Here is a 26,775-nt window from a genome sequence, read left to right as displayed (position 1 = left end):
AAACTTCCCCTTTATATGGAGGAAATCTACAACTTCGCAGCCTGAATGGAGAATGTTTCATCTACGAACCGGTCCATGGGGATATGAGTGTATAGCGGGAATATAAGCATTTCACTGTTGTCTACACCTGTTGTATTGGCACAATTACGTTTGATTGGATATGATAAAACGACTCAATATCGCCATTTGCCGGCCTTTGGGCAACTGTGAAGTATACATTGTCCACCCCTTGACTGTTTGTGTACTGTTACTATAATTTAAAGTTCCATTGAATCTATTCAAACTTTGCATGCTGTATTGTTTTCTCTCTCAAAAACATTGGTTGACAGGAATGTGTTCTGGTACTTTGTTTACACGCTAATCGCGTAGATTTATCGGAAATGTATAGGATGCGTTGTAAATTTGCTCTGGCTATCTACTCCGATTTCAGAGCACTCTCGTCTGAGTGCCAGAGCGCAGAATAACTGATGAATTTACTAAAGCTCAACACCTGTTGAAAATGGCTGGTGTCAGTAAACGTCGGCAAAATGTTTTAATTCAATTGTGGCCAGCAGCACAGTTACAATCACCAACCACCTGGATAAAATGAAATAAGCAGTAAAGTGAGTAAAGAGTAAAGTGTTCAGAGCGATGGGTTCTCTTATTTGTGCCTGGAAGTAGCTAGCCGGTTAACTTGAGCGCTTGACTGTCGTTGTGAGGTTAATAAAACGCTCAGATCAATCAATAAACCCTACTCCGCGAAACGCTCTGGGTTTAACGCCCTGAGCGCACCCCGGCACTCGAGATTGAATTCACGAACACACCCTAAATCTACGTTGTGCGGGTTTGCGTAATCACGTGATGTGAGTTTTTACGCAGCCAGCAGCATGGCCGCTACCTCGGAGTAGTCATGGTTCGACCGTGACGCGAATTTCACTCCAAAGGAGGCGTTGTCCTACCGGCGGGTTCATTCTTACGTTAAACCGGGGGATGGGATCACCCAACCCGTCATTTTAACGGCATTATTTTATTATTTTGTGGTTTTAGCTCAGAGTTTTAATATTATTTTATCAACATGATCAAGAACGGTCACCACACATCGAGTGAGCAGGGCATAGAGAGCGGCGCTAAGCAGGGAGACTTGGCTTGCAGCCCAGAGAAGAGGAAGCGCTCTGTCCGGGTGTGGTGTGATGGCTGGTAAGTCGTGTAGCTTCGCCTCCTGTCCGGGTGTGGTGTGATGGCTGGTAAGTCGTGTAGCTTCCGGGTGTGGTGTGATGGCTGGTAAGTCCTCCTGTCCGGGTGTGGTGTGATGGCTGGTAAGTCGTGTAGCTTCGCCTCCTGTCCGGGTGTGGTGTGATGGCTGGTAAGTCGTGTAGCTTCGCCTCCTGTCCGGGTGTGGTGTGATGGCTGGTAAGTCGTGTAGCTTCGCCTCCTGTCCGGGTGTGGTGTGATGGCTGGTAAGTCGTGTAGCTTCGCCTCCTGTCCGGGTGTGGTGTGATGGCTGGTAAGTCGTGTAGCTTCGCCTCCTGTCCGGGTAGCGACTTCTATTAGCAACATGTACAACGTTGCCTATCTGCGAAAAGGGTTTATAATATCATGTTTGGTGGTCTGTTGTGCGTATAGTAACCTCAGTAATTTAAGTAGCTAGGCTAGTGACTAACTGTTAACGTAGCTTTACCAATAATGATACATTTTGGTTGATCAACTTGATTATAACCACTAAGCTAGATAACCGCACATCGTTACATTCCGCTAACTAGGTATTTTTGCTACTTTGTAAACATGAACTTGAGTGTTGCTGCCTGGTCAAACAAAAGTGGCTACTAATGTGATTGTTTTGTGATTTCAATCACAAATACCCCTAAAATCAGATAACTACAGTACCTGCTAGCTAGTTATACTGTTTCAGTTGCTGCCTTTCAGAGAGAGTGAATGTGATCGCAGCCCGCCGGTGTCGACCGGTAGGAACGGAATGATCTCAGCTAGACTTAAGTCTCTGTGCACATGGTTTGCTAAATGCGGTTTAGGTGGGATGTTACGTAACCTTGGCTGTCACTGTGATGTATGGATATTGGGGAGGCAGGTAGCCCAGTGGTAAGGTTGTTGGATCGAAAATCCCTGAGTTGACAAGGTAAACATCTGTCGTTCTGCCTCTGAACAAGGCAGTTAACCCACTGTTCCCCGGTTCTCCTTTGCACCCCAGTATCTCTACTTGCACATTCATCTTCTGCACATCTGTCTCTCCAGTGTTTAATTGCTGTATTGTAATTGTTTCGCCTACTTATTGCCTTACCTCATCTTATCTCATTTGCTCACATTGTATATAGACTTTTGTTTTCTACTGTATGTTTGTTTACTCCATGTGTAACTCTGTGTTGTTTGTGTCACACTGCTTGGCTTTATCTTGGCCAGGTCGCAGTTGTAAATGAGAATTTGTTCTCAACTGGCCACCTGGTGAAATATAAAAATTAAATAAAAAGGCCGTCATTGTAAATAAGAATTTGTTCTTAACTGACTTGCCTAGTTAAATAAAGTTTACAATTTGTATTTTTTTTTAATATTGGAAATAGCTTGGTACAGTGCAGTTGCTGACTTGCTGCTAGCTAACAATTAGACTGGTCCCAAATCGGTTTGTGCTTGACAATTCCTTGAGGAGCAGAAACAGACTGGCACCAGTCTAGTTGTCTACAACCATAGACCATATCAGTTCTAGCTATGTGTATGACTACAGCCTTTCTCCTATACAGCTGACCTGGACAGTAGTTGGCTGGCAACGGTTGGTAGGCCGGAAGAACGGTCATTCATTTGTTGATTGATCTGAAAGTCGCTGTTTTAGCTACTTGATATCAATTTCATGCTATAGAAAGGTATACAGACTAGCCCAAACTAATACCTCTTATTACGTTTATAATAACTGTATTTTACTGTTATTACCCAACTATATATTACTAACTGTAAACATGATGACGAGCCAAGTGGGACTAAGGCTGTCATGGCAGCACTACTGTATGTTGCAACGCTTGATTTGTTGTCAGAGGACAATGTGCAGAGTGACATAGCTAGCTACCCAACCCAGTTGGCAAGGAAGTACAAAGTCCACCCTTATCAGTTGACCATAAGAGTTGTTTACTTTCAGCAGTAGCTTGGCTTTAGTCAACACCTGTTATATTCAGTGCATGTGACAAATAACATTTGATTAGTAGCTAATAGGCCTTTATTCAAGTTTGTAAAATACATGAATGCCTGATAAGGCTCCTTCCTGGGTGACGTTTCCCCTAGCTACAGATCTAGGATCATCTTCCCAATCCTAACCTTAATCATTAAAGGGGGAAATGCAAAAATGACTGAAAGATCAGCGTCTACTCTAGGGGCACCTTCTTCCTCCCTTGATAAGGATGAGGTAGAAGCTCTGTGATCGATTCTGCTGTCTGCCAGGTGGAGAATGACCTGCAGTAACCTTTGTCTCCCTGTGGATTAGAGAGGAGTCAGGAGAGTAAGTTATTAGCCAAGGCCAATAACACGCTCTGATGCCCTTGTTCTGGCTTGGTCCAAATACTTTACATGGGTTATATTCATTAACTCAACTTGTCCCATAAAGAAATGTGCTTGTTTTGTTTCAAACCCATATGGTGTTCACTAAATCAATAGGAAATACCACCCTGGCTTACTATCACTGATTCAACACGACTGGATAGGGGAAAGTAAAGGATTCTACTACTTAGCTTTCACCTATTAACAGACACCAGATCAGTGATTAGGCTCTTTCAAAGAAGAAGAAGGGGGAGGAGGAAGGAAGGATGCATTTTGAGAGTACTCAAACAGGGCTAGTCTCTCACTCCCGTCCATCCACACCACCTAGTACCTACAGCCTGCATTGTGCTCATCATGGGATGTGTCCAAAATGGCAGCCTATGTTGTGCACTTCTTTTGACCAAGGGCACCTCTTTTGATCAGAGTCCTATCGTGCACTTACTCTTAATACTAAATAGCCTTTTATGGGGTAGTGTCCCAAACGTAACCCTATTCCCTTTATAGGGCACTACTTTTGCCCAGGGCCCATAAGGCTCTGGTTAAATGTAGTGCATCATGTAGGGTACAGAGTACCATTTGGGTCGCTGACGTGGTCTTGCTGAGTTTACTTGAGGCGAGAGCCGACTGACTCCCACCTCCCCGTTCTCACCTTGTGACTGGTGGTGGCATAGCTATAAACACTGCTCTCACACAGACACAGATACTCTGCCCTCGTGGTACCCAGACAGAAAGCTAGTTTGTGATAGCTTGTTTTGACATGGCAGTCCAGAATAGTGGATATAAATAACTAACCAACCGTCTGTCTGTTTACACAGTGATTAAGTATTAATAGCTAACCAACATGGTGAACATGTCGTCCAGTGACAGATACACCATGGGGGTGGCAGAGGGTCTTGTTGGGGTCTTTTAGGGGTATCAGGGGGTCTTTCAGGGGGTAGCAGGAGGGTCTTTTAGGGAGTAGCAGGAGGGTTTTCTAGGGAGTAGCAGGAGGGTCTTTTAGGGAGCAGCAGGAGGGTCTTTTGGGGGTAGCAGGAGGGTCTTTTGGGGGGTAGCAGGAGGGTCTTTTGGGGGGTAGCAGGAGGGTCTTTTGGGGGGTAGCAGGGGGGTCTTTTGGGGGGTAGCAGGTTAGTTAATTAATACTTAATCACTATGTAAACAGACAGACCGTTGGTTAGTTATTTATATCCACTATTCTGGACTGCCATGTCAAAACAAGCTATCACAAACTATCTTTTTGTCTGGGTACCACGAGGACAGAGTATCTGTGTCTGTGTGAGAGCAGTGTTTATAGCAGGGGGGTCTTTTAGGGTGTAGCAGAGGGTTATTTTAGGGTGTAGCAGAGGGGTCTTTTAGGGGAGCAGGGAGAGGGAAAGAAAGTGGGAGAGAGCGAGAGATGAGTGATAAGAGTACATCAAAATAAAACAGAAGAACTCTGTTTACAGCGGAGTATGTCCCAAATGGCACCCTATTTCCTACAGCCTACAGAGTGCACTCAGAAGGATTTCTTTACATAGTGGAATGAATTAGAGGGAGTGGCTGTTTGGCCAAAAACCCAGCAAGTTATGTGGATAGGCCAGACCTATCAGAGGCAGGCTCTCTGTACAATAGTGGCAGTATAAAGGAGAGTTGTTGGGAGTCCCCAGTTGATCTGCCTGTCTCCTGGTCTTAGCCTGGGATACTGTCGTCTTGGTTACACCTCAGGGATAATTCCCACGGTAATCCTGGTGTTAATTACAGAGCGGAATCAGTACTTCCACACACACATTACAGAGAGAGGATGACACACATACTGCCAGAGAGGAATCAGTACTTCCACACACACATTACAGAGAGAGGATGACACACATACTGCCATAGAGGAATCAGTACTTCCACACACACATTACAGAGAGAGGATGACACACATACTGCCAGAGAGGAATCAGTACTTCCACACACACATTACAGAGAGAGGATGACACACATACTGCCAGAGAGGAATCAGTACTTCCACACACACATTACAGAGAGAGGATGACACACATACTGCCAGAGAGGAATCAGTACTTCCACACACACATTACAGAGAGAGGATGACACACATACTGCCAGAGAGGAATCAGTACTTCCACACACACATTACAGAGAGGATGACACACATACTGCCAGAGAGGAATCAGTACTTCCACACACACATTACAGAGAGAGGATGACACACATACTGCCAGAGAGGAATCAGTACTTCCACACACACATTACAGAGAGAGGATGACACACATACTGCCAGAGAGGAATCAGTACTTCCACACACACATTACAGAGAGAGGATGACACACATACTGCCAGAGAGGAATCAGTACTTCCACACACACATTACAGAGAGAGGATGACACACATACTGCCAGAGAGGAATCAGTACTTCCACACATTACAGAGAGAGGATGACACACATACTGCCAGAGAGGAATCAGTACTTCCACACACACATTACAGAGAGGATGACACACATACTGCCAGAGAGGAATCAGTACTTCCACACACACATTACAGAGAGAGGATGACACACATACTGCCAGAGAGGAATCAGTACTTCCACACACACATTACAGAGAGAGGATGACACACATACTGCCAGAGAGGAATCAGTACTTCCACACACACATTACAGAGAGAGGATGACACACATACTGCCAAATCCACACATTGTACTTTCCTCGGCCTGAATCCTAACTTGAGAAACGTAACTTGTTGTGTTTAGTGTAAATCCCACCATGGCTGGTAATCCTGTGACGGAAGGACAGAAGGAGGACGGAGCAGAATGTAGGGCTGTGTGGGGTGATGGGTCTGCTGTGTGGGGTGATGGGTCTGCTGTGTGGGGTGATGGGTCTGCTGTGTGGGGTGATGGGTCTGCTGTGTGGGGTGATGGGTCTGCTGTGTGGGGTGATGGGTCTGCTGTGTGGGGTGATGGGTCTGCTGTGTGGGGTGATGGGTCTGCTGTGTGGGGTGATGGGTCTGCTGTGTGGGGTGATGGGTCTGCTGTGTGGGGTGATGGGTCTGCTGTGTGGGGTGATGGGTCTGCTGTGTGGGGTAATGGGTCTGCTGTGTGGGGTGATGGGTCTGCTGTGTGGGGTGATGGGTCTGCTGTGTGGGGTGATGGGTCTGCTGTGTGGGGTGATGGGTCTGCTGTGTGGGGTGATGGGTCTGCTGTGTGGGGTGATGGGTCTGCTGTGTGGAAGGAGAGCGGTTCCTCCATATCTATTCCATGAGGGAGTGAGGGAGGGAAGTGAGGGAGGGAGGGTAGTGAGGGAGGGGAGTGAGGGAGGGAGGGAGTGAGGGAGTGAGGGGAGGGAGGGAGGGAGTGAGGGGAGGGAGGGGGGAGGGAGGGAGGGGGAGGGAGGGAGTGAGGGGAGGGAGGGAAGTGAGTGAGGGAAGTGAGTGAGGGAAGTGAGGGAGGGAAGTGAGGGAGGGAAGTGAGGGAGGGAGGGTAGTGAGTGAGTGAGGGAGGGAGGGAGGGAGGGAGGGAGGGAGGCAGGCCAACCACCACCACTGGATACAGATGCCAACTATCAAGTACAGAGCAGCTTCTCATTAAAACACTAGCCCCTCCCTTAGACCAGCTCAGTTATACACACACTGTCTGTCCCACGTTAATGACATCATGCTCTCTCTCCCTGTCCTGTAGTTATGACATGGTGCACTACGGCCACTCCAACCAGCTGAGACAGGCTAAGGCCATGGGAGATTACCTCATCGTTGGAGTACATACAGATGGTGAACACACGGGCACACACACGGACACAGACACACACAGACACACAGACACACACACACAAAGACACGCACACAGACACGCACATTAATCATAAGTATCTCAGCCTCTGTTTCTTCACTTGTCTCTCTGTTCCCCTCCACTACACCACAGTAATATACAGTCACTTCCCTTCTCTCCCTCCACTACACCACAGTAATACACAGTCACTTCCCTTCTCTCCCTCCACTACACCACAGTAATATACAGTCACTTCCCTTCTCTCCCTCCACTACACCACAGTAATACACAGTCACTTCCTTCTCTCCCTCCACTACACCACAGTAATATACAGTCACTTCCCTTCTCTCCCTCCACTACACCACAGTAATACACAGTCACTTCCCTTCTCTCCCTCCACTACACCACAGTAATATACAGTCACTTCCCTTCTCTCCCTCCACTACACCACAGTAATACACAGTCACTTCCCTTCTCTCCCTCCACTACACCACAGTAATATACAGTCACTTCCCTTCTCTCCCTCCACTACACCACAGTAATATACAGTCACTTCCCTTCTCTCCTCCACTACACCACAGTAATATACAGTCACTTCCCTTCTCTCCCTCCACTACACCACAGTAATATACAGTCACTTCCCTTCTCTCCCTCCACTACACCACAGTAATATACAGTCACTTCCCTTCTCTCCCTCCACTACACCACAGTAATATACAGTCACTTCCCTTCTCTCCCTCCACTACACCACAGTAATATACAGTCACTTCCCTTCTCTCCTCCACTACACCACAGTAATATACAGTCACTTCCCTTCTCTCCCTCCACTACACCACAGTAATATACAGTCACTTCCCTTCTCTCCCCTCCACTACACCACAGTAATACACAGTCACTTCCCTTCTCTCCCTCCACTACACCACAGTAATATACAGTCACTTCCCTTCTCTCCCTCCACTACACCACAGTAATATACAGTCACTTCCCTTCTCTCCCTCCAGAAGAGATTTCGAAGCACAAGGGTCCTCCTGTCTTCACCCAGGCAGAGAGGTAAGAAAATCACCGCATTTCATTTTCATGTCAATGGACAAAGTTTTGGTATGTAAATGGACAATAAAGTTGTGGTATGGTGTTGTAGGTATAAGATGGTGCGGGCTATCAAGTGGGTGGATGAGATCGTAGAGGGTGCTCCCTACGTCACCACACTGGACACACTGGACAAATACAACAGTGACTTCTGCGTCCACGGAGGTAAGGGGAGGGAGCGAGCGGGAGGTAAGGGGAGGGAGCGAGCGGGAGGTAAGGGGAGGGAGCGAGCGGGAGGTAAGGGGAGGGAGCGAGCGGGAGGTAAGGGGAGGAGCGAGCGGGAGGTAAGGGGAGGGAGCGGCGGGAGGTAAGGGGAGGGAGCGACGGGAGGTAAGGGGAGGGAGCGGCGGGAGGTAAGGGGAGGAGCGAGCGGGAGGTAAGGGGAGGGAGCGAGCGGGGAGGTAAGGGGAGGGAGCGGCGGGAGGTAAGGGGAGGGAGCGAGCGGGAGGTAAGGGGAGGGAGCGAGCGGGAGGTAAGGAGGGAAGGGGAGGAAGGGGAGGGAGAAGGGAGGTACGGGAGGTATGGGGAAGGGAGGGGAGTGGGAGGTAAGGGGAGGGAGCGGGGGGAGGTAAGGGAGGGAGCGGGAAGTATGGGGAAGGGAGGGGAGGTAAGGGGAGTGGGAGGTAAGGGGAGGGAGCGGGTAGTATGGGGAAGGGAGGGGAGGTAAGGGGAGGGGAGCGGGAGGTAAGGGGAGGGGAGCGGGGAGGGGAGGGGAGCGAGCGGGAGGTAAGGGGAGCGAGCGGGAGGTAAGGGGAGCCGGGAGGTAAGGGGAGCGGAGGGAGGTAAGGGGAGCGGAGGGAGGTAAGGGGAGCGAGCGGGAGGTAAGGGGAGGGAGCGAGCGGGAGGTAAGGGGAGGGAGCGAGCGGGAGGTAAGGGGAGGGAGCGAGCGGGAGGTAAGGGGAGGGAGCGGAGGGAGGTAAGGGAAGGGAGCGAGCGGGAGGTAAGGGAGTGGGAGGTATGGGGAGGGGAAGGGAGGGCAGTGGGAGGTAAGGTGAGGGGAGCGGGGGAGGTAAGGGGAGGGAGCGGGAAGTATGGGGAGTGGGAGGTAAGGGGAGTGGGAGGTAAGGGGAGTGGGAGGTAAGGGGAGGGAGCGGGTAGTATGGGGAAGGGAGGGGAGGTAAGGGGAGGGAGCGGCGGGAGGTAGGGGAGGGAGCGAGCGGGAGGTAAGGGGAGGGAGCGAGCGGGAGGTAAGGGGAGGGAGCGGCGGGAGGTAAGGGGAGCGGAAGGTAAGGGGAGGGGAGCGGGGGAGGTAAGGGGAGCGGAAGGTAAGGGGAGGGGAGCGGGGAGGTAAGGGGAGCGGAAGGTAAGGGGAGCGGGGGAGGTAAGGGGAGGGAGCGGCGGGAGGTAGGGGAGCGGAAGGTAAGGGGAGGGGGAGCGGGGGAGGTAAGGGGAGGAGCGGAAGGTAAAGGGAGCGGAGGGAGGTAAGGGGAGGGAGTGGGAGGTATGGGGAGGGAGCGTGAGGGGAGCGGAAGGTAAGGGGAGGGGAGCGGGGGGGAGGTAAGGGGAGGGAGCGAGCGGGAGGTAAGGGGAGCGGAAGGTAAGGGGAGGGGAGCGGGGGAGGTAAGGGGAGGGAGCGGAAGGTAAAGGGAGCGGAGGGAGGTAAGGGGAGGGAGTGGGAGGTATGGGGAGGGAGCGTGAGGGGAGCGGAAGGTAAGGGGAGGGGAGCGGGGGGGAGGTAAGGGGAGGGAGCGTAAGGTAAGGGGAGGGAGCGTAAGGTAAGGGGAGGGAGCGTAAGGTAAGGGGAGGGAGCGGAGGGAGGTAAGGGGAGGGAGCGTAAGGAGGGGAGCGGGTGGTAAGGGGAGGGAGCGGGGGGAGGTAAGGGGAGGGAGCGAGCGGGAGGTAAGGGGAGCGGAAGGTAAGGGGAGGGGAGCGGGGGGGAGGTAAGGGGAGGGAGCGGAAGGTAAAGGGAGCGGAGGGAGGTAAGGGGAGGGAGTGGGAGGTATGGGGAGGGAGCGTGAGGGGAGCGGAAGGTAAGGGGAGCGGAGCGGGGGGGAGGTAAGGGGAGGGAGCGTAAGGTAAGGGGAGGGAGCGTAAGGTAAGGGGAGGGAGCGTAAGGTAAGGGGAGGGAGCGGAGGGAGGTAAGGGGAGGGAGCGTAAGGGGAGGGGAGCGGGTGGTAAGGGGAGGGAGTGGGAAGTAAGGGGAGGGAACAAGATTTTTTTGTTTTTAAAGAAAGACAGAAGTTAAGACTAGATTCTCTCACTGGCTTCTTCAGTCTTCAAGCCACATGTGTCACCACATGGGAGGTAAGGAGGGGAGCGGGAGGTTAGGGGAGGAAGCGGAAGGTAAGGGGAGGCAGGGAGTGGGAGGTAAGGGGAGGGAGGGAGGGAGTGGGAGGTAAGGGGAGGAGGGGGGAGGGAAAGGGGAGGGGAGCGGGAGGTTAGGGGAGAAAGCGGGAGGTTAGGGGAGGAAGCGGAAGGTAAGGGGAGGGAGGGAGCGGGAGGGAGGGAGCGGGAGGTAAGGGGAGGGAGTGGGAGGTAAGGGGAGGAGAGGGAGGGAAAGGTAAGGGGAGGGAGCGGAAGGTAAGGGGAGGGAGCGGGAGGTGAGGGAGGGAGGGAGCGGGAGGTAAGGGGAGGGAGGGAGCGGGAGGTAAGGAGCGGAAGGTAAGGGAGGGAGGGAGCGGGAGGTAAGGGGAGGAGAGGGAGGGAAAGGTAAGGAGAGGGAGCGGAAGGTAAGGGAGCGGAAGGTGAGGGAGGGAGCGGGAGGGGAGCGGAAGGTAAGGGGAGGGGAGCGGGGGGAGGTAAGGGGAGGGAGCGTAAGGTAAGGGGAGGGAGCGTAAGGTAAGGGGAGGGAGCGTAAGGTAAGGGGAGGGAGGGAGCGGGAGGTAAGGGGAGGGAGGGAGCGGGAGGTAAGGGGAGGAGAGGGAGGGAAAGGTAAGGAGAGGGAGTGGGGGGGAGGTAAGGGGAGGGAGCGTAAGGTAAGGGGAGGGAGCGTAAGGTAAGGGAGGGAGCGTAAGGGGAGGGGAGCGGGTGGTAAGGGGAGGGAACAAGATTTTTTTTGTTTTTAAAGAAAGACAGAAGTTAAGACTAGATTCTCTCACTGGCTTCTTCAGTCTTCAAGCCACATGTGTCACCACATGGGAGGTAAGGGGAGGGGAGCGGGAGGTTAGGGGAGGAAGCGGAAGGTAAGGGGAGGCAGGGAGCGGGAGGTAAGGGGAGGGAGGGAGCGGGAGGTAAGGGGAGGAGAGGGAGTGGGAGGTAAGGGGAGGGAGGTAAGGGGAGGGAGTTGGGAGGTAAGGGGAGGTAAGGGGAGGAGAGGGAGGGAAAGGTAAGGGGAGGGAGCGGAAGGTAAGGGGAGGGAGGGGTGGGAGGTGAGGAGGGAAAGGTAAGGGAGGGAGCGGGAGGGAGGGTGCGGAAGGTGAGGGTGCGGAAGGTGAGGGAGGGAGGGAGTGGGAGGTGAGGGGAGCGGAAGGTGAGGGAGCGGAAGTTAAGGGGAGGGAGCGGGAGGGGGGGAGGGAAGGGGAGGGAGGGAGCGGGAGGTAAGGGGAGGGGGAGGTGAGGGGAGGGAGGGAGGGAGTGGGTGGTGAGGGAGGGAGGTGAGGGAGGCGGAAGGTGAGGGAGGGAGGGAAAGGTAAGGGGAGGGAGCGTAAGGGGGGGAGGGGAGAGGTGAGGGAGCGGAAGGTGAGGGAGCGGGAGGTAAGGAGGGAGCGGGAGGTAAGGGGAGGGAGGGAGGGGAGGTAAGGGGAGGAGCGGGAGGTAAGGGGAGGAGAGGGAGGAAGGTAAGGGAGTGGAAGGTGAGGGAGGGAGGGAGTGGGAGGGAGTGGGAGGTGAGGGAGCGGAAGGTAAGGGGAGGGAGGGAGCGGAAGGTAAGGGGAGGGAGGGAGCGGGAGGTAAGGGGAGGGAGGGAGCGGGAGGTAAGGGGGGAGGGAGCGGGAGGTAAGGGGAGGGAGGGAGCGGGAGGTAAGGGGAGGGAGCGGGAGGGAGCGGGGGTTAAGGGGAGGGAGCGGGAGGTAAGGGGAGGGAGCGGGAGGTAAGGGGAGGGAGCGGGAGGTAAGGGGAGGGAGCGGGAGGGGAGCGGGGGATAAGGGGAGAGAGGGAGGGAGGTAAGGGAGTTAAGGGGAGGGAGCGTAAGGTAAGGGGAGGGAGCGTAAGGGGGGGAGGAGCGGAGGGAGGTAAGGGGAGGGAGCGTAAGGGGAGGGGAGCGGGTGGTAAGGGGAGGGAACAAGATTTTTTTTGTTTTTAAAGAAAGACAGAAGTTAAGACTAGATTCTCTCACTGGCTTCTTCAGTCTTCAAGCCACATGTGTCACCACATGGGAGGTAAGGGGAGGGGAGCGGGAGGTTAGGGGAGGAAGCGGAAGGTAAGGGGAGGCAGGGAGCGGGAGGTAAGGGGAGGAGAGGAAGTGGGAGGTAAGGGGAGGAGAGGAAGTGGGAGGTAAGGGGAGGTAAGGGGAGGAGAGGGAGGGAAAGGGGAGGGGAGCGGGAGGTTAGGGGAGGGAGCGGGAGGTTAGGGAGGGAGGAAGCGGGAGGTAAGGGGAGGGAGTGGGAGGTAAGGGGAGGTAAGGGGAGGTAAGGGGAGGTAAGGGGAGGAGAGGGAGGTAAGGGGAGGGAGGTAAGGGGAGGGAGGGGAGGTAAGGGGAGGTAAGGGGAGGAGAGGGAGGGAAAGGTAGGAGAGGGAGCGGAAGGTAGGGGAGGGAGGGAGGGAGGGGAGGTGAGGGAGGGAAAGGTAAGGGGAGGGAGAGGAAGGTAAGGGGAGGGAGCGGAAGGTGAGGGAGGGAGGGAGGGAGTGGGAGGTGAGGGGAAAGGTAAGGGGAGGGAGAGGAAGGTAAGGGGAGGGAGGGAAGGTGAGGAGGGAGGGAGGGAGTGGGAGGTGAGGGAGGGAAAGGTAAGGGGAGGGAGGGAAGGTAAGGGGAGGGAGCGGAAGGTGAGGGAGGGAGGGAGTGGGAGGTGAGGGAGGGAAAGGTAAGGGGAGGGAGGGAAGGTAAGGGGGAGAGCGGGAGGTGAGGGTGTGGAAGGTGAGGGAGGGAGGGAGTGGGAGGTGAGGGAGCGGAAGGTGAGGGAGCGGGAGGTAAGGGGAGGGAGCGGGAGGTAAGGGGAGGGAGGGAGCGGGAGGTAAGGGGAGGGAGGGAGCGGGAGGTAAGGAGGGAGGGAGCGGGAGGAGAGGGAGGTAAGGGGAGGGAGCAGAAGGTAATGGGAGGGAGGGAGGTAAGGGAGGGAGCGGGGAGGGAGGGAAGGGAGGGAGCGGGGGGTAAGGGGAGGGAGGGGAGGGAGGGAGCGGGAGGTAAGGGAGGGAGGGAAGGTAAGGGGAGGGAGGGAGCGGGGAGGTAAGGGGAGGGAGGGATCGGGAGGTAAGGGGAGGGAGGGAAGCTAAGGGGAGGGAGGGAGCGAGCGGAGGTAAGCTAAGGGGAGGGAGGGAAGCTAAGGGGAGGGAGGGAGCGGGAGGTAAGGGGAGGAAGCGGGAGGTAAGGGGAGGGAAGCGGGAGGTAAGGGGAGGGAGGGAGCGGAAGGTAAGGGGAGGGAGCGGGAGGGGAGGGAGCGGAAGGGGAGGGAGCGAGCGGGAGGGAAGGGGAGCGAGAGGGAAGGGGAGGGAGCGGGAGGGAGGGAGCGGGAGGGAAGGGGGGAGGGAGGGAGCGGGAGGTAAGGGGAGGGAGCGGGAGGGAGGGGGAGGGAGCGGGAGGTAAGGGGAGGGAGCGGGAGGTAAGGGAGGGAGCGGGAGGTAAGGGGAGGGAGCGGGAGGGGAGCGGGAGATAAGGGGAGAGAGGGAGGGAGGTAAGGGAGTTAAGGGGAGGGAGCGTAAGGTAAGGGGAGGGAGCGTAAGGTAAGGGGAGGGAGCGGAGGGAGGTAAGGGGAGGGAGCGTAAGGGGAGGGGAGCGGGTGGTAAGGGGAGGGAACAAGATTTTTTTTGTTTTTAAAGAAAGACAGAAGTTAAGACTAGATTCTCTCACTGGCTTCTTCAGTCTTCAAGCCACATGTGTCACCACATGGGAGGTAAGGGGAGGGGAGCGGGAGGTTAGGGGAGGAAGCGGAAGGTAAGGGGAGGCAGGGAGCGGGAGGTAAGGGGAGGAGAGGAAGTGGGAGGTAAGGGAGGAGAGGAAGTGGGAGGTAAGGGGAGGTAAGGGGAGGAGAGGGAGGGAAAGGGAGGGGAGCGGGAGGTTAGGGGAGGGAGCGGGAGGTTAGGGAGGGAGGAAGGGGAGGTAAGGGGAGGGAGTGGGAGGTAAGGGGAGGTAAGGGGAGGTAAGGGGAGGTAAGGGGAGGAGAGGGAGGTAAGGGGAGGGAGGTAAGGGGAGGGAGTGGGAGGTAAGGGGAGGTAAGGGGAGGAGAGGGAGGGAAAGGTAGGAGAGGGAGCGGAAGGTAGGGGAGGGAGGGAGGGAGTGGGAGGTGAGGGAGGGAAAGGTAAGGGGAGGGAGAGGAAGGTAAGGGGAGGGAGCGGAAGGTGAGGGAGGGAGGGAGGGTGGGAGGTGAGGGGGGAAAGGTAAGGGGAGGGAGAGGAAGGTAAGGGGAGGGAGCGGAAGGTGAGGGAGGGAGGGAGGGAGTGGGAGGTGAGGGAGGGAAAGGTAAGGGGAGGGAGAGGAAGGTAAGGGGAGGGAGCGGAAGGTGAGGGAGGGAGGGAGTGGGAGGTGAGGGAGGGAAAGGTAAGGGGAGGGAGCGGAAGGTAAGGGGAGAGAGCGGGAGGTGAGGGTGTGGAAGGTGAGGGAGGGAGGGAGTGGGAGGTGAGGGAGCGGAAGGTGAGGGAGCGGGAGGTAAGGGGAGGGAGCGGGAGGTAAGGGGAGGGAGGGAGCGGGAGGTAAGGGGAGGGAGGGAGCGGGAGGTAAGGAGAGGGAGGGAGCGGGAGGAGAGGGAGGTAAGGGGAGGGAGCAGAAGGTAATGGGAGGGAGGGAGGTAAGGGGAGGGAGCGGGAGGGAAAGGGAGGGAGTGGAAGGGAGGGAGCGGGGGTAAGGGGAGGGAGGGGAGGGGAGGGAGCGGGAGGTAAGGGGAGGGAGGGAAGGTAAGGGGAGGGAGGGAGCGGCGGAGGTAAGGGGAGGGAGGGATCGAGCGGAGGTAAGGGGAGGGAGGGAAGCTAAGGGGAGGGAGGGAGCGAGCGGAGGTAAGCTAAGGGGAGGGAGGGAAGCTAAGGGGAGGGAGGGAGCGGGAGGTAAGGGGAGGAAGGGGAGGTAAGGGGAGGAAGCGGGAGGTAAGGGGAGGAGGAGCGGAAGGTAAGGGGAGGGAGGGAGCGGGAGGGGAGGGAGCGGAAGGGGAGGGAGCGAGCGGGAGGGAAGGGGAGCGAGCGGGAGGGAAGGGGAGGGAGCGGGAGGGAGGGAGCGGGAGGGAAGGGGAGGGAGGGAAGCTAAGGGGAGGGAGGGAGCGAGCGAGCGGAGGTAAGGGGAGGGAGCGGGGGGTAAGGGGAGGGAAGCTAAGGGGAGGGAGCGAGCGAGCGGAGGTAAGGGGAGTGGGACGTAGGGAGAGGTAAGGGGAGGTAAGGTAAAGGGAGGGAGGGAGGGAGGTAAGGGGAGTGGGATGTAGGGGGAGGGGGGCCCCTGACGGATCGACTTGTTACTTTTTAAAAGGAGAACAGGGACTCATCCTCCTTCCATATTTCTGTGTTTATTTAGACAGTTGAGAATGTACATTCCAGGCTGCAGTGGTAGAGTGGCAGAACAGTGTCAGAGGTGGGATTCTATCATGTTGGGCTGATGTCAGAAAACTAACTCCAACGTTGTCCTTGTGTACCTTAGATGACATCACCCTGACGGTGGACGGTAAGGACACGTATGCGGAGGTGAAGAGAGAGGGCCGGTACCGGGAGTGTAGACGCACCCAGGGGGTCTCCACCACAGACCTGGTGGGCCGCATGCTGCTCATGACTAAAACCCACCACAGTAACATCGTGAGTACCACACACAGAGTGCACACTGACCCTACAGTACCGTAGTGTGTGTGCTTACAGCAGGGGAGGCTGGTGAGGGGAGGACGGTTCATACTAAAGGTTGGAACGGAGGGAAGGGTATCAAACACATTCCATTCATTCTGCTCCAGCCCATCCTCCCCAATTAAGGTGTCACCAACCTCCTGTGGCTTACACTGTTGTAATGGCAGAAATCACACAGGACTGACCTCAAGCAAAACTCTTTCTTCCTCTGTCGGTTTACAGGACAACTCAGACTACCAACAGCACACGGACAACTTTGGGAAGGTAAATATTACTATTCAAATATATTCTGGAGAGGAAGTGGAGATGACAACACTCTGTGGTTGTGGATTATTCTGAACACAAGGGGGCGCAATTCCCCTGCTCAGGACAACCATGGTGTGCTGCACATCTCAGTGAAAGTAGTACCGTAGTGTATTCAGATGTAATGTTCAGAAAGCTACGTTATTTTGTATTTTTTAACAAAACGTCTCTTTGGAACATCCACGTGAGCCTGCTTTCTGAGGTGTCACTTCCTCAGGCTTTCCAACTAGTATGAGATGGCTGGGTTTCTGAGGTGTCACTTCCTCAGGCTTTCCAACTAGTATGAGATGGCTGGGTTTCTGAGGTGTCACTTCCTCAGGCTTTCCAACTAGTATGAGATGGCTGGGTTTCTGAGGTGTCACTTCCTCAGGCTTTCCAACTAGTATGAGATGGCTGGGTTTCTGAGGTTAGGGTTTAGAACGGGACCTTCCCCTCTCTCCTCCCCTCCATGTTCTCCCCAGGGTCCTAAGGGCCACAGTCTATGGACAGGAGTTGGGATAGGTTTATATTAGGTTTGTGTTAGGTTTAGATGAGGGTTAGAGGTTATGACTATAATAGTGTTTCGTCTCCCCAGGGTCCTAAGGGCCACAGTCCATGGACAGGAGTGTCCCAGTTCCTCCAGACTTCCCAGAAGATCATCCAGTTTGCCTCAGGACAGGAGGCCCAACCTGGGGACACCATCATCTACGTAGCCGGGGCCTTCGACCTCTTCCGTATCCTTATGTACCGCTGTGTCTGTGAGAGAGACACATGGTGGTTGTGTGTCTGTGAGAGAGACAGACACATGGTGGTTGTGTGTCTGTGAGAGAGGCCGAGAAAGGGTGGTTGTGTGTCTGTGAGAGAGACAGACACATGGTGGTTGTGTGTCTGTGAGAGAGACAGACACATGGTGGTTGTGTGTCTGTGAGAGAGACAGACACATGGTGGTTGTGTGTCTGTGAGAGAGACAGACACATGGTGGTTGTGTGTCTGTGAGAGAGACAGACACATGGTGGTTGTGTGTCTGTGAGAGAGACAGACACATGGTGGTTGTGTGTCTGTGAGAGAGACAAAGGGTGGTTGTGTGTCTGTGAGAGAGACACATGGTGGTTGTGTGTCTGTGAGAGAGACACATGGTGGTTGTCTGTCTGTGAGAGAGACACATGGTGGTTGTGTGTCTGTGAGAGAGACAAAGGGTGGTTGTGTGTCTGAGAGACAGACATGGGGGTTGTGTGTCTGTGAGAGAGACACATGGGGGTTGTGTGTCTGTGAGAGAGACACATGGTGGTTGTGTGTCTGTGAGAGAGACACATGGTGGTTGTGTGTCTGTGAGAGAGACACATGGTGGTTGTGTGTCTGTGAGAGAGACACATGGTGGTTGTGTGTCTGTGAGAGAGACACATGGTGGTTGTGTGTCTGTGAGAGAGACACATGGTGGTTGTGTGTCTGTGAGAGAGACGAAGGGTGGTTGTCTGTCTGTGAGAGAGACCAAGGGTGGTTGTCTGTCTGTGAGAGAGACCAAGGGTGGTTGTCTGTCTGTGAGAGAGACCAAGGGTGGTTGTCTGTCTGTGAGAGAGACCAAGGGTGGTTGTCTGTGAGAGAGACAAAGGGTGGTTGTCTCTCTCTCTCTGTGTTATTACCTTGACCACACCTCCCCGTCAGACATTGGTCATGTTGACTTCCTGGAGACTGTCTACAAACAGGCTGAGAGGCCTTACGTCATCGTGGGACTGCACTTTGACCAGGTATGTACACACACACAAACAAACACACACACGTTCAGAAAACGCTGACCCCGTCAGATTCAGTCAACATTTGCACTGAGCCAAAGGGTAGAGTTGCCGCTTTCAAGATGCGGACTCTAACCCAGAATTTATAAGAAATCTTGCTATGCCCTCCGACGAACCATCAAACAGGCCAAGCGCCAATACAGGGCTAATATTGAATCGTACTACACCAGCTCCGACGCGTCTTACGTGGCGGGGCTTGCAAACTATTACAGACTACAAAGGGAAGCACAACCGCGAGCTGCCCAGTGACACGAGCCTACCAGACGAGCTAAATCACTTCTACGCTCGCTTCGAGGCAAGCAACACTGAGTTATGCATGAGAGCATCAGCTGTTCCGGATGACTGTGTGATCACGCTCTCCATAGCCGACGTGAGTAAGACCTTTAAACAACTCAACATTCACAAAGGCGCCAGGCCAGACTGATTATGTGCTCCGGGCATGTGCTAACCAACTGGCAGGTGTCTTCACTGACATTTTAAAACATGTCCCTGATTGAGTCTGTAATACCAACATGTTTCAAGCAGACCACCATAGCCCCTGTGCCAAAGAACACTAAGGCAACCTGCCTAAATGACTACAGACCTGTAGCACTTACCTCCGTAGCCATGAAGTGCATTGAAAGGCTGGTAATGGCTCACATAAACACCATTATCCCAGAAACCCTAGACCCACTCCAATTTGCATACCACCAAAACAGATCCACAGATCTCCACACTGCCCTTTCCCACCTGGACAAAAGGAACACCTATGTGAGAATGCTGTTCATTGAATACAGCTCAGCGTTCAACACCATAGTGCCCTCAAAGCTCATCACTAAGCGAAGGACCCTGGGACTAAACACCTCCCACTGCAACTGGATCCTGGACTTCCAGACAGGTCGATCCCAGGTGCTGCTACCTACGCTCAACACAACTGCCACACTGATCCTCAACGCTGGAGCCCCTCAAGGGTGCGTGCTCAGTCCCCTCCTGTACTCCCTGTTCACCCACTACTGCGTGGCCAGGTACGACTCCCAACACCATCATTAAGTTTGCAGATGACACAACAGTGGTCGGCCTGATCATCAACAACGACGAGACAGCCTATAGGGAGGAGGTCAGAGATGTGGCCCGGGTGGTGCCAGGACAACAACCTATCCCTCAACGTGATCAAGACAAAGGAGATGATTGTGGACTAAAAGGAAAGGGAGGAACAAGCACGCCCCCATTCTCATCGACGGGGCTGTAGTGGAGCAGGTTCCTTGGTGTCCAAGTTCCTTGGTGTCCACATCACCAACAAACGAACATGGTCCAAACACACCAAGACAGTCGTGAAGAGGGCACGACAAAACCTTTTCCCCCTCAGGAAACTAAAAAGATTTGGCATGGGTCCTCAGATCCTCAAAAGGTTCTACAGCTGCATCATTGAGAGCATCCTGACTGGTTGCATCACCGACTGGTATGGCAACTGCTGGGCCTCCGACCGCAAGGCACTACAGAGGGTAGTGCAAACAACCCAGTACATCACTGGGGCTAAGCTGCCTGCCATCCAGGACCTCTACACCAGGCAGTGTCAGAAGAATGCCCTAAAAATGGTCAAACACCCCAGTCATAGACTGTTCTCTCTACTACCGCATGGCAAGTCTAGGACCAAAAGGCTTCTCAACAGTTTTAACCCCCAAGCCATAAGACTCCTCAGGTAATCAAATGGCTCCCGGACTATATACATTGTGTCCCCCCCCAACCCCTCTTTTACACTGCTGCTACTCTGTTTATCATATATGCATAGTCACTTTAACCATACCTACATGTACATACTACCTCAAACAGCCCGACTAACCGGTGCCTGTATATAGCCTCGCTACTGTATATAGCCTCGCTACTGTATATAGCCTCGCTACTGTATATAGCCTCGCTACTGTATATAGCCCCTCTACCGCGCGTGGCCCCTCTACCGCGCGTGGCCCCTCTACCGCGCGTGGCCCCTCTACCGCGCGTGGCCCCTCTACCGCGCGTGGCCCCTCTACCGCGCGTGGCCCCTCTACCGCGCGTGGCCCCTCTACCGCGCGTGGCCCCTCTACCGCGCGTGGCCCCTCTACCGCGCGTGGCCCCTCTACCGCGCGTGGCCCCTCTACCGCTACTATTCACTGTGTGTTTATTTCCTTACCTATCTATTGTTCACCTAGTACCTACTTTTTACTTAAAGGTTGCACTGTTGGTTAGGGGCCTGTAAGTAAACATTTCACCTGTTGTATTCGGTGCAGGTGACTAAACTTTGATTTGAAACACTGACCCCATCAGAATCTATGTGAATGTGGTTTTCTAACCTTGTAGACATAATATAATAATAATAATATATAATATAATATATGCCATTTAGCAGACGCTTTTATCCAAAGCGACTTACAGTCATGTGTGCATACATTCTACGTATGGGTGGTCCCGGGGATCGAACCCACTACCCTGGCGTTACAAGCGCCATGCTCTACCAACTGAGCTACAGAAGGACCACATGATGGGGGGGTGCTGACTGTGTTTCACTGTCCCGCTCTCTCACACACAGGCCCGTGGTACGCACAGACACAGACACACACACAGGCCCGTGGTACGCACAGACACAGACACACACACAGGCCCGTGGTACACGCAGACACAACCACACAGGCCCGTGGTACGCACACACACAGCAGACACACACACACACTGTTACAGAGAAACATGTGGATCCAGTTGACGACATTATATGAAGGACTGACATGTCTAAAAGCTACAGAGGGCCTCACTGCTCGTGTTCCCCAACTCCATTCCAATGAATCACGCTGCCATTGGTCGAGAGCCAGTATAAATACTCTGTCATTGGTCCTCGACTGTGGGGGTCGTCCTATTCCTTTCAGACGCTGTTCCAAGGTCGGTTGTGATGGAATGTTGAAGGATCAATCCTAGCAGGAGGAGACTTTGCTCAACTCGATCTTCATGGGGGAAAAAAAAGTCAGCGGGTTTTAACCAAAAACAGATAAAAAAAAATACATTTAAAAAAGGGCCAAATCTTAACCTTCACCATTAGTGGGGATGACAAAACTGACCTAAGATCAGTGTCTAGAGGCAATATTAAACTACTTCTTTGTAACCTCCCATAGACTTCGATAGACAACAGTAGTGGCCAAAAGCATGGGCATTGAGGACTTTCACCATTTCGAAGTAGTCAACTGGGCTCACATTGTTTACCGACTCATATAAGTAGTAGAAGAAGACGGTTGGAAATGGAAATGCCCTCGATGCCGCTGCCCATGCTTTCACAGACACCAAAATGGGACAAATACCCCTGTTTCACAATGCAATAAAGCCTCATGCCATTGGTCGAGAAATAGTCAAATATCCTGACATTGGTCGAAAGCTAGTAAATATCCTGTCATTGGTCGAAAGCTAGTAAATATCCTGTCATTGGTCGAAAGCTAGTAAATATCCTGTCATTGGTCGAAAGCTAGTAAATATCCTGTCATTGGTTGTTGTTTTTCTGTCAACCAGGAAGTGAATCGCTACAAAGGGAAGAACTATCCAATCATGAACATCCACGAGAGAACCCTGAGTGTCCTGGCCTGCAGGGTGAGAACATACACACATTAAACATACAGCGACGCCCACCCTCTCCCTCCCTCTCCCCCTCCCCCTCCCCCCCTCTCCCCCTCCCTCTCCCCTGCTCCCACCGACACACACCCCGACACACTGACACCCACCGACACACAGGCGTCCACCAACACACACCGCGACACACACTCATAGACACAAACCAACACAAACACACACCAACACACGCGCAGACACACACCAGCACAGAAACACAACGACAGACACACCAACAGACACACCAACACACACACACACACACACACAACAGACACACCAACACACACACACACACAAACACACACACACCAACATAGACAGACACAGCAACACCAACACACACACACCAACATAGACGCATACACCAACACCAACACACACACACCAACACCAACATAGACACACACACCAACACACACACACCAACACACCAACACCAACACCAACATAGACACACACAGCTTCTTTGTAACCCCATGGGCCCAATAGTCAGACAGGTAAAGCTGTCTGCTCTGCCTAGAGAGAAATGTTCTCCTTACACACACACACACACACACACACACACACACACACACACACACACACACACACACACACACACACACTGAAGGACGGTAGGCTCTCTCCTCCATTCATCTCTTATCAGACCAGCTACAGAAGACCCTCTGCCTCCCAGTGATCAAACAGTCTGCTCTGCCTAGAGAAAATGTTCTCCTTACACACACACACACACACTGAAGGACGGTAGGCTCTCTCCTCCATTCATCTCTTATCAGACCAGCTACAGAAGACCCTCTGCCTCCCAGTGATCAAACAGTCTGCTCTGCCTAGAGAGAAATGTTCTCCTTACACACACACACACACACACTGAAGGACGGTAGGCTCTCTCCTCCATTCATCTCTTATCAGACCAGCTACAGAAGACCCTCTGCCCTCCCAGTGATCAAACAGTCTGCTCTGCCTAGAGAGAAATGTTCTCCTTACACACACACACACACACACACACACTGAAGGACGGTAGGCTCTCTCCTCCATTCATCTCTTATCAGACCAGCTACAGAAGACCCTCTGCCTCCCAGTGATCAAACAGTCTGCTCTGCCTAGAGAGAAATGTTCTCCTTACACACACACACACACACACTGAAGGACGGTAGGCTCTCTCCTCCATTCATCTCTTATCAGACCAGCTACAGAAGATCCTCTGCCTCAGTGATCAAACCGTCTGCTTGTGTATCTTACATATTTTACTGTGTGTTGACGTGTCTTGAGAATGTGTTTTATGAAATCCTAATCCATAATCCCAATCCTAAACGGCACTCTTACTCAAACCACACAAAGGGTGTCTACACACACACACACACACACACACGCACACGCACACACCAGATTACGCAATTCCATAACCATTCAGAGTTAACACAAAGCCTGAAACTGTCTCCCTGTCCTGTGACAGAGCTATTACTCAATGACTATTGATAGTCACCCTCGACCTAAATACAACCATTACACAACACTCAACTCACTCATTTATTTTTGGTTAATTATCTCTCCCTCTCCTCCTCCAGTATGTATCAGAGGTGGTGATTGGGGCTCCCTACGCTGTGGGTAAAGATCTGCTGGACCACTTCAAGGTGAGGCACACACACACACACACGAAGACACACACTCACACACACACACACACACACACAAAGACACACACTCACACACACACAAAGACACACACTCACACACACACACTCACACGAAGACACACACACTCACACGAAGACACACACTCACACTCAGACGAAGACACACACACACACTCAGATGAAGACACACGAAGACACACACACACACACGAAGACACACACACACACGAAGACACGCACACACACGAAGACACGCACACACACGAAGACACGCACACACACGAAGACACGCACACACACGAAGACACGCACACACACGTAGACACGCACACACACGAAGACACGCACACACACGAAGACACGCACACACACGAAGACACGCACACACACGAAGACACGCACACACACGAAGACACGCACACACACGAAGACACACACACACACGAAGACACACACACACACGAAGACACACACGAAGACACACACACACACACACACGAAGACACACACGAAGACACACACACACACGAAGACACACACACACACGAAGACACACACACACACACACACACGAAGACACACACGCACACTCACACGAAGACACACACACGCACACTCACACGAAGACACACACACACGCACACTCACACGAAGACACACACACTCACACGAAGACACACACGCACACTCACACGAAGACACACACGAAGACACACGTACACTCACACGGACACACACGTACACTCACACGGACACACACACACACTCACACGAAGACACACACACACTCACACGAAGACACACACACACACACGAAGACACACACATTGAAACAGTGATATTGTTTGACTGGGAGAAGAGACGTCTTTCCTAACATGCATAGCCTCTCTTAGGGAGAAACATGTACAATGACCTGGTGTGTGTGTGTGTGTGTGTGTGTGTGTGTGTGTGTGTGTGTGTGTGTGTGTGTGTGTGTGTGTGTGTGTGTGTGTGTGTGTGTGTGTGTGTGTGTGTGTGTAAACTGACCTTTCTCCTGTGTGTATGGGACTGGGCATTGATCCAGACTGGGGTGCTGTAGTAATGTCAGGCTGTTACTGTATAGCAGACATACTACAGATGTCGCTCTCTCCTCCTCTTGCTCTCGCTCTCCGTTTCGCTCTCGCTCTCTCGCCCCCTCTCCCCCTCCCTCCCTCCCCCCCTCCACTTCCTGTTATACCATAGATATTTATGATAAATCATGTAGGTTATATAATTGATCCTATTGACTATACTCATGATCTATGATGTCACACTTGTAGGTGGACCTGGTGTGTCATGGGAAGACAGAGGTGTTTCCTGACAGGGACACTGCAGACCCTTATGCTGTGAGTACTGACTGTGTGTCTGTTTGTTTATGTGTGTTTTGCAGTATTCGTGTGTGTGTCTTTTTGTGTGATTGCATGTTATCGTGTGTGTGTGTGTGTCCCAGGAGCCTAAGAAGAGAGGTATCTTCCGTACAGTAAACAGTGGTAACGGTTTGACCACCGATGACATCGTACAGAGAATTATCAAGAACCGGTAAGGGCCTCTCTCACCCATCTATCACTGTCTACCTTTGTCTCTCCTTGTCCCTCATCTTTTTCTCACTCGTTTGGTTACATTTACATTTACATTTAAGTCATTTAGCAGACGCTCTTATCCAGAGCGACTTACAAATTATTTTTCCCTCTCCCCACCCACCCCCCTCTCCCCACCACCTCCTCCCCACCTCTCTCCCCACCCCTCTCCCCACCTCTCTCCCTCCTTATTTGGTATTATTGTATTGTTACATTGTACCAAATGCACTACACAAACGAAGTTGGTTTGATTGTCTCTCTCCAGGCTGCAGTTTGAGGCAAGGAACCAGAAGAAGGAGGCCAAGGAGATTGCGGTGTTTGAGGCGATGAAAAGCCAGGCAGAGGGAGAGCAGGCCGGGGACACGGCCCAGGCAGCACAGTAACCAGATCAAACTAGTTCAAACCAGACCCAGCTGTCCCAAAACTGATCCTAACCCACAGTTTCTCAAACTCGAGAAACTCTGAAATAACTTTTTTTTTTAAATTGCGTTTGGTTCATAGAACTGGGGTTAAGTCAGTAACCTCCGGTAGCTGCTAGATGCCGTTGTCATAGTGAGAGCGGTTTTGGTTTTCTTTCCTCCTATCTTTTGAATGGTTTAATCACCGGTTTCCCTCCTCAAAGCCCAGAAGCCTCAGAACAGAGTGGACAAGACCAGGCACTAAAATCAGACTGGAGGAAAAACAACAATCACTGGTCTTCATTTCTACTCAGCAGATCAAACTAAATGATTGGCTGATGATCTTCTGAACTTCTCAATACCTTTCTGATGCATTTGTCACTTCAAACAATCCTTCATATTGAAACACTGTCAAATGTACTGAACTGATTTGTAATAGTCGGTTATAGTCCCAGTTTAAGAACCAAACATTGGCTGTTGATTTCATCACCTTTTTTTTTAATGACAAAATGGGGTCACGGAACAAAAAAGTTCGGGAACCCCTGTCCTAACCAGCTCTAAATGGTTCAAACACGACCCGAACCGGGTCAGACTGAACCCAGCCAGCCCAAACCAGTCTAGTCCTACTACTTGTACTCTATACACATCCTTTAGTGAAGCATTGCCTGCTCGCCCGTCCTGGGACCGGCTTTACCCCCCCAGTCCACAACGGGACAAACTCATTCCACCGACGGCCGAGTGTCTGTGGGTTTTCACTCCCTTGTACTTGATTGATGAATTAAGGTCAGTAATTAGTAAAGAACTCCCCTCACCTGGTTGTCTAGGTCTTAACTGTAGCTCAGTTGGTAGAGCATGGCGCTTGTAACGCCAGGGTAGTGGGTTCGATCCCCGGGACCACCCATACGTAGAATGTATGCACACATGACTAAGTCGCTTTGGATAAAAGCGTCTGCTAAATGGCATATATTATTATTATTATTAACTGAAAGGAAAAACCAGCGGACACTAGGCCCTCCATGAAATGAGTTTCCACCTGACCCAAACCGGATCAGACCAGATCAAACTGCAGAAACAGACTTTAACCAAGACACCTCCTCCTTCACCAGCTAAGGAGAACACAAAAATAACCCCCTTCCCTCTGTCAGTGGAGGCTGCTGAGGGGAGGATGGCCCATAATAATGTCTGGAGTGGAATATCTGGAATGGACTGTGTTAAATCTTCTCCCACTTTGAGGCAGAAAGAGAGGAGAGGAAAGGAAGAGAAACCCAAGTGTGACTGATGAAAGAG

The 26,775-nt window shown here is 52.8% G+C and overlaps 1 protein-coding gene across 3 annotated transcripts; it reads left to right on the top strand.

Annotated features, from left to right (window-relative positions):
- The first annotated feature begins 859 nt into the window (after nt 1-859).
- LOC124002755 (ethanolamine-phosphate cytidylyltransferase-like) lies at nt 860-25,742 on the top strand. Of its 3 annotated transcripts, none has more exons than XM_046310478.1 (13): nt 860-1,176; nt 7,172-7,260; nt 8,263-8,308; nt 8,397-8,509; nt 15,993-16,144; nt 16,409-16,450; nt 17,064-17,202; nt 18,131-18,213; nt 21,763-21,840; nt 23,427-23,492; nt 24,794-24,859; nt 24,964-25,052; nt 25,356-25,742. In XM_046310478.1, exons 1-13 carry the CDS (start codon nt 1,055-1,057, stop codon nt 25,471-25,473), a joined length of 1,203 nt encoding a protein of 400 aa, XP_046166434.1. In that variant the 5' UTR covers nt 860-1,054; the 3' UTR covers nt 25,474-25,742. The 3 variants fall into 3 exon arrangements, with proteins under 3 accessions (XP_046166434.1, XP_046166433.1, XP_046166435.1); XM_046310477.1 differs by having other exon boundaries at nt 861-1,176; nt 8,260-8,308; XM_046310479.1 differs by lacking the exon at nt 860-1,176 and adding an exon at nt 1,277-1,483 and having other exon boundaries at nt 8,260-8,308.
- The last annotated feature ends 1,033 nt before the right edge of the window (nt 25,743-26,775 follow it).

The sequence above is a fragment of the Oncorhynchus gorbuscha genome, linkage group LG18 (assembly GCF_021184085.1).
Source record: "Oncorhynchus gorbuscha isolate QuinsamMale2020 ecotype Even-year linkage group LG18, OgorEven_v1.0, whole genome shotgun sequence".
Classification (NCBI taxonomy): domain Eukaryota; kingdom Metazoa; phylum Chordata; class Actinopteri; order Salmoniformes; family Salmonidae; genus Oncorhynchus; species Oncorhynchus gorbuscha.
The sequence above is the reverse complement of the archived record's forward strand: the minus strand, read 5'-3'. Positions and strand labels throughout refer to the sequence as shown.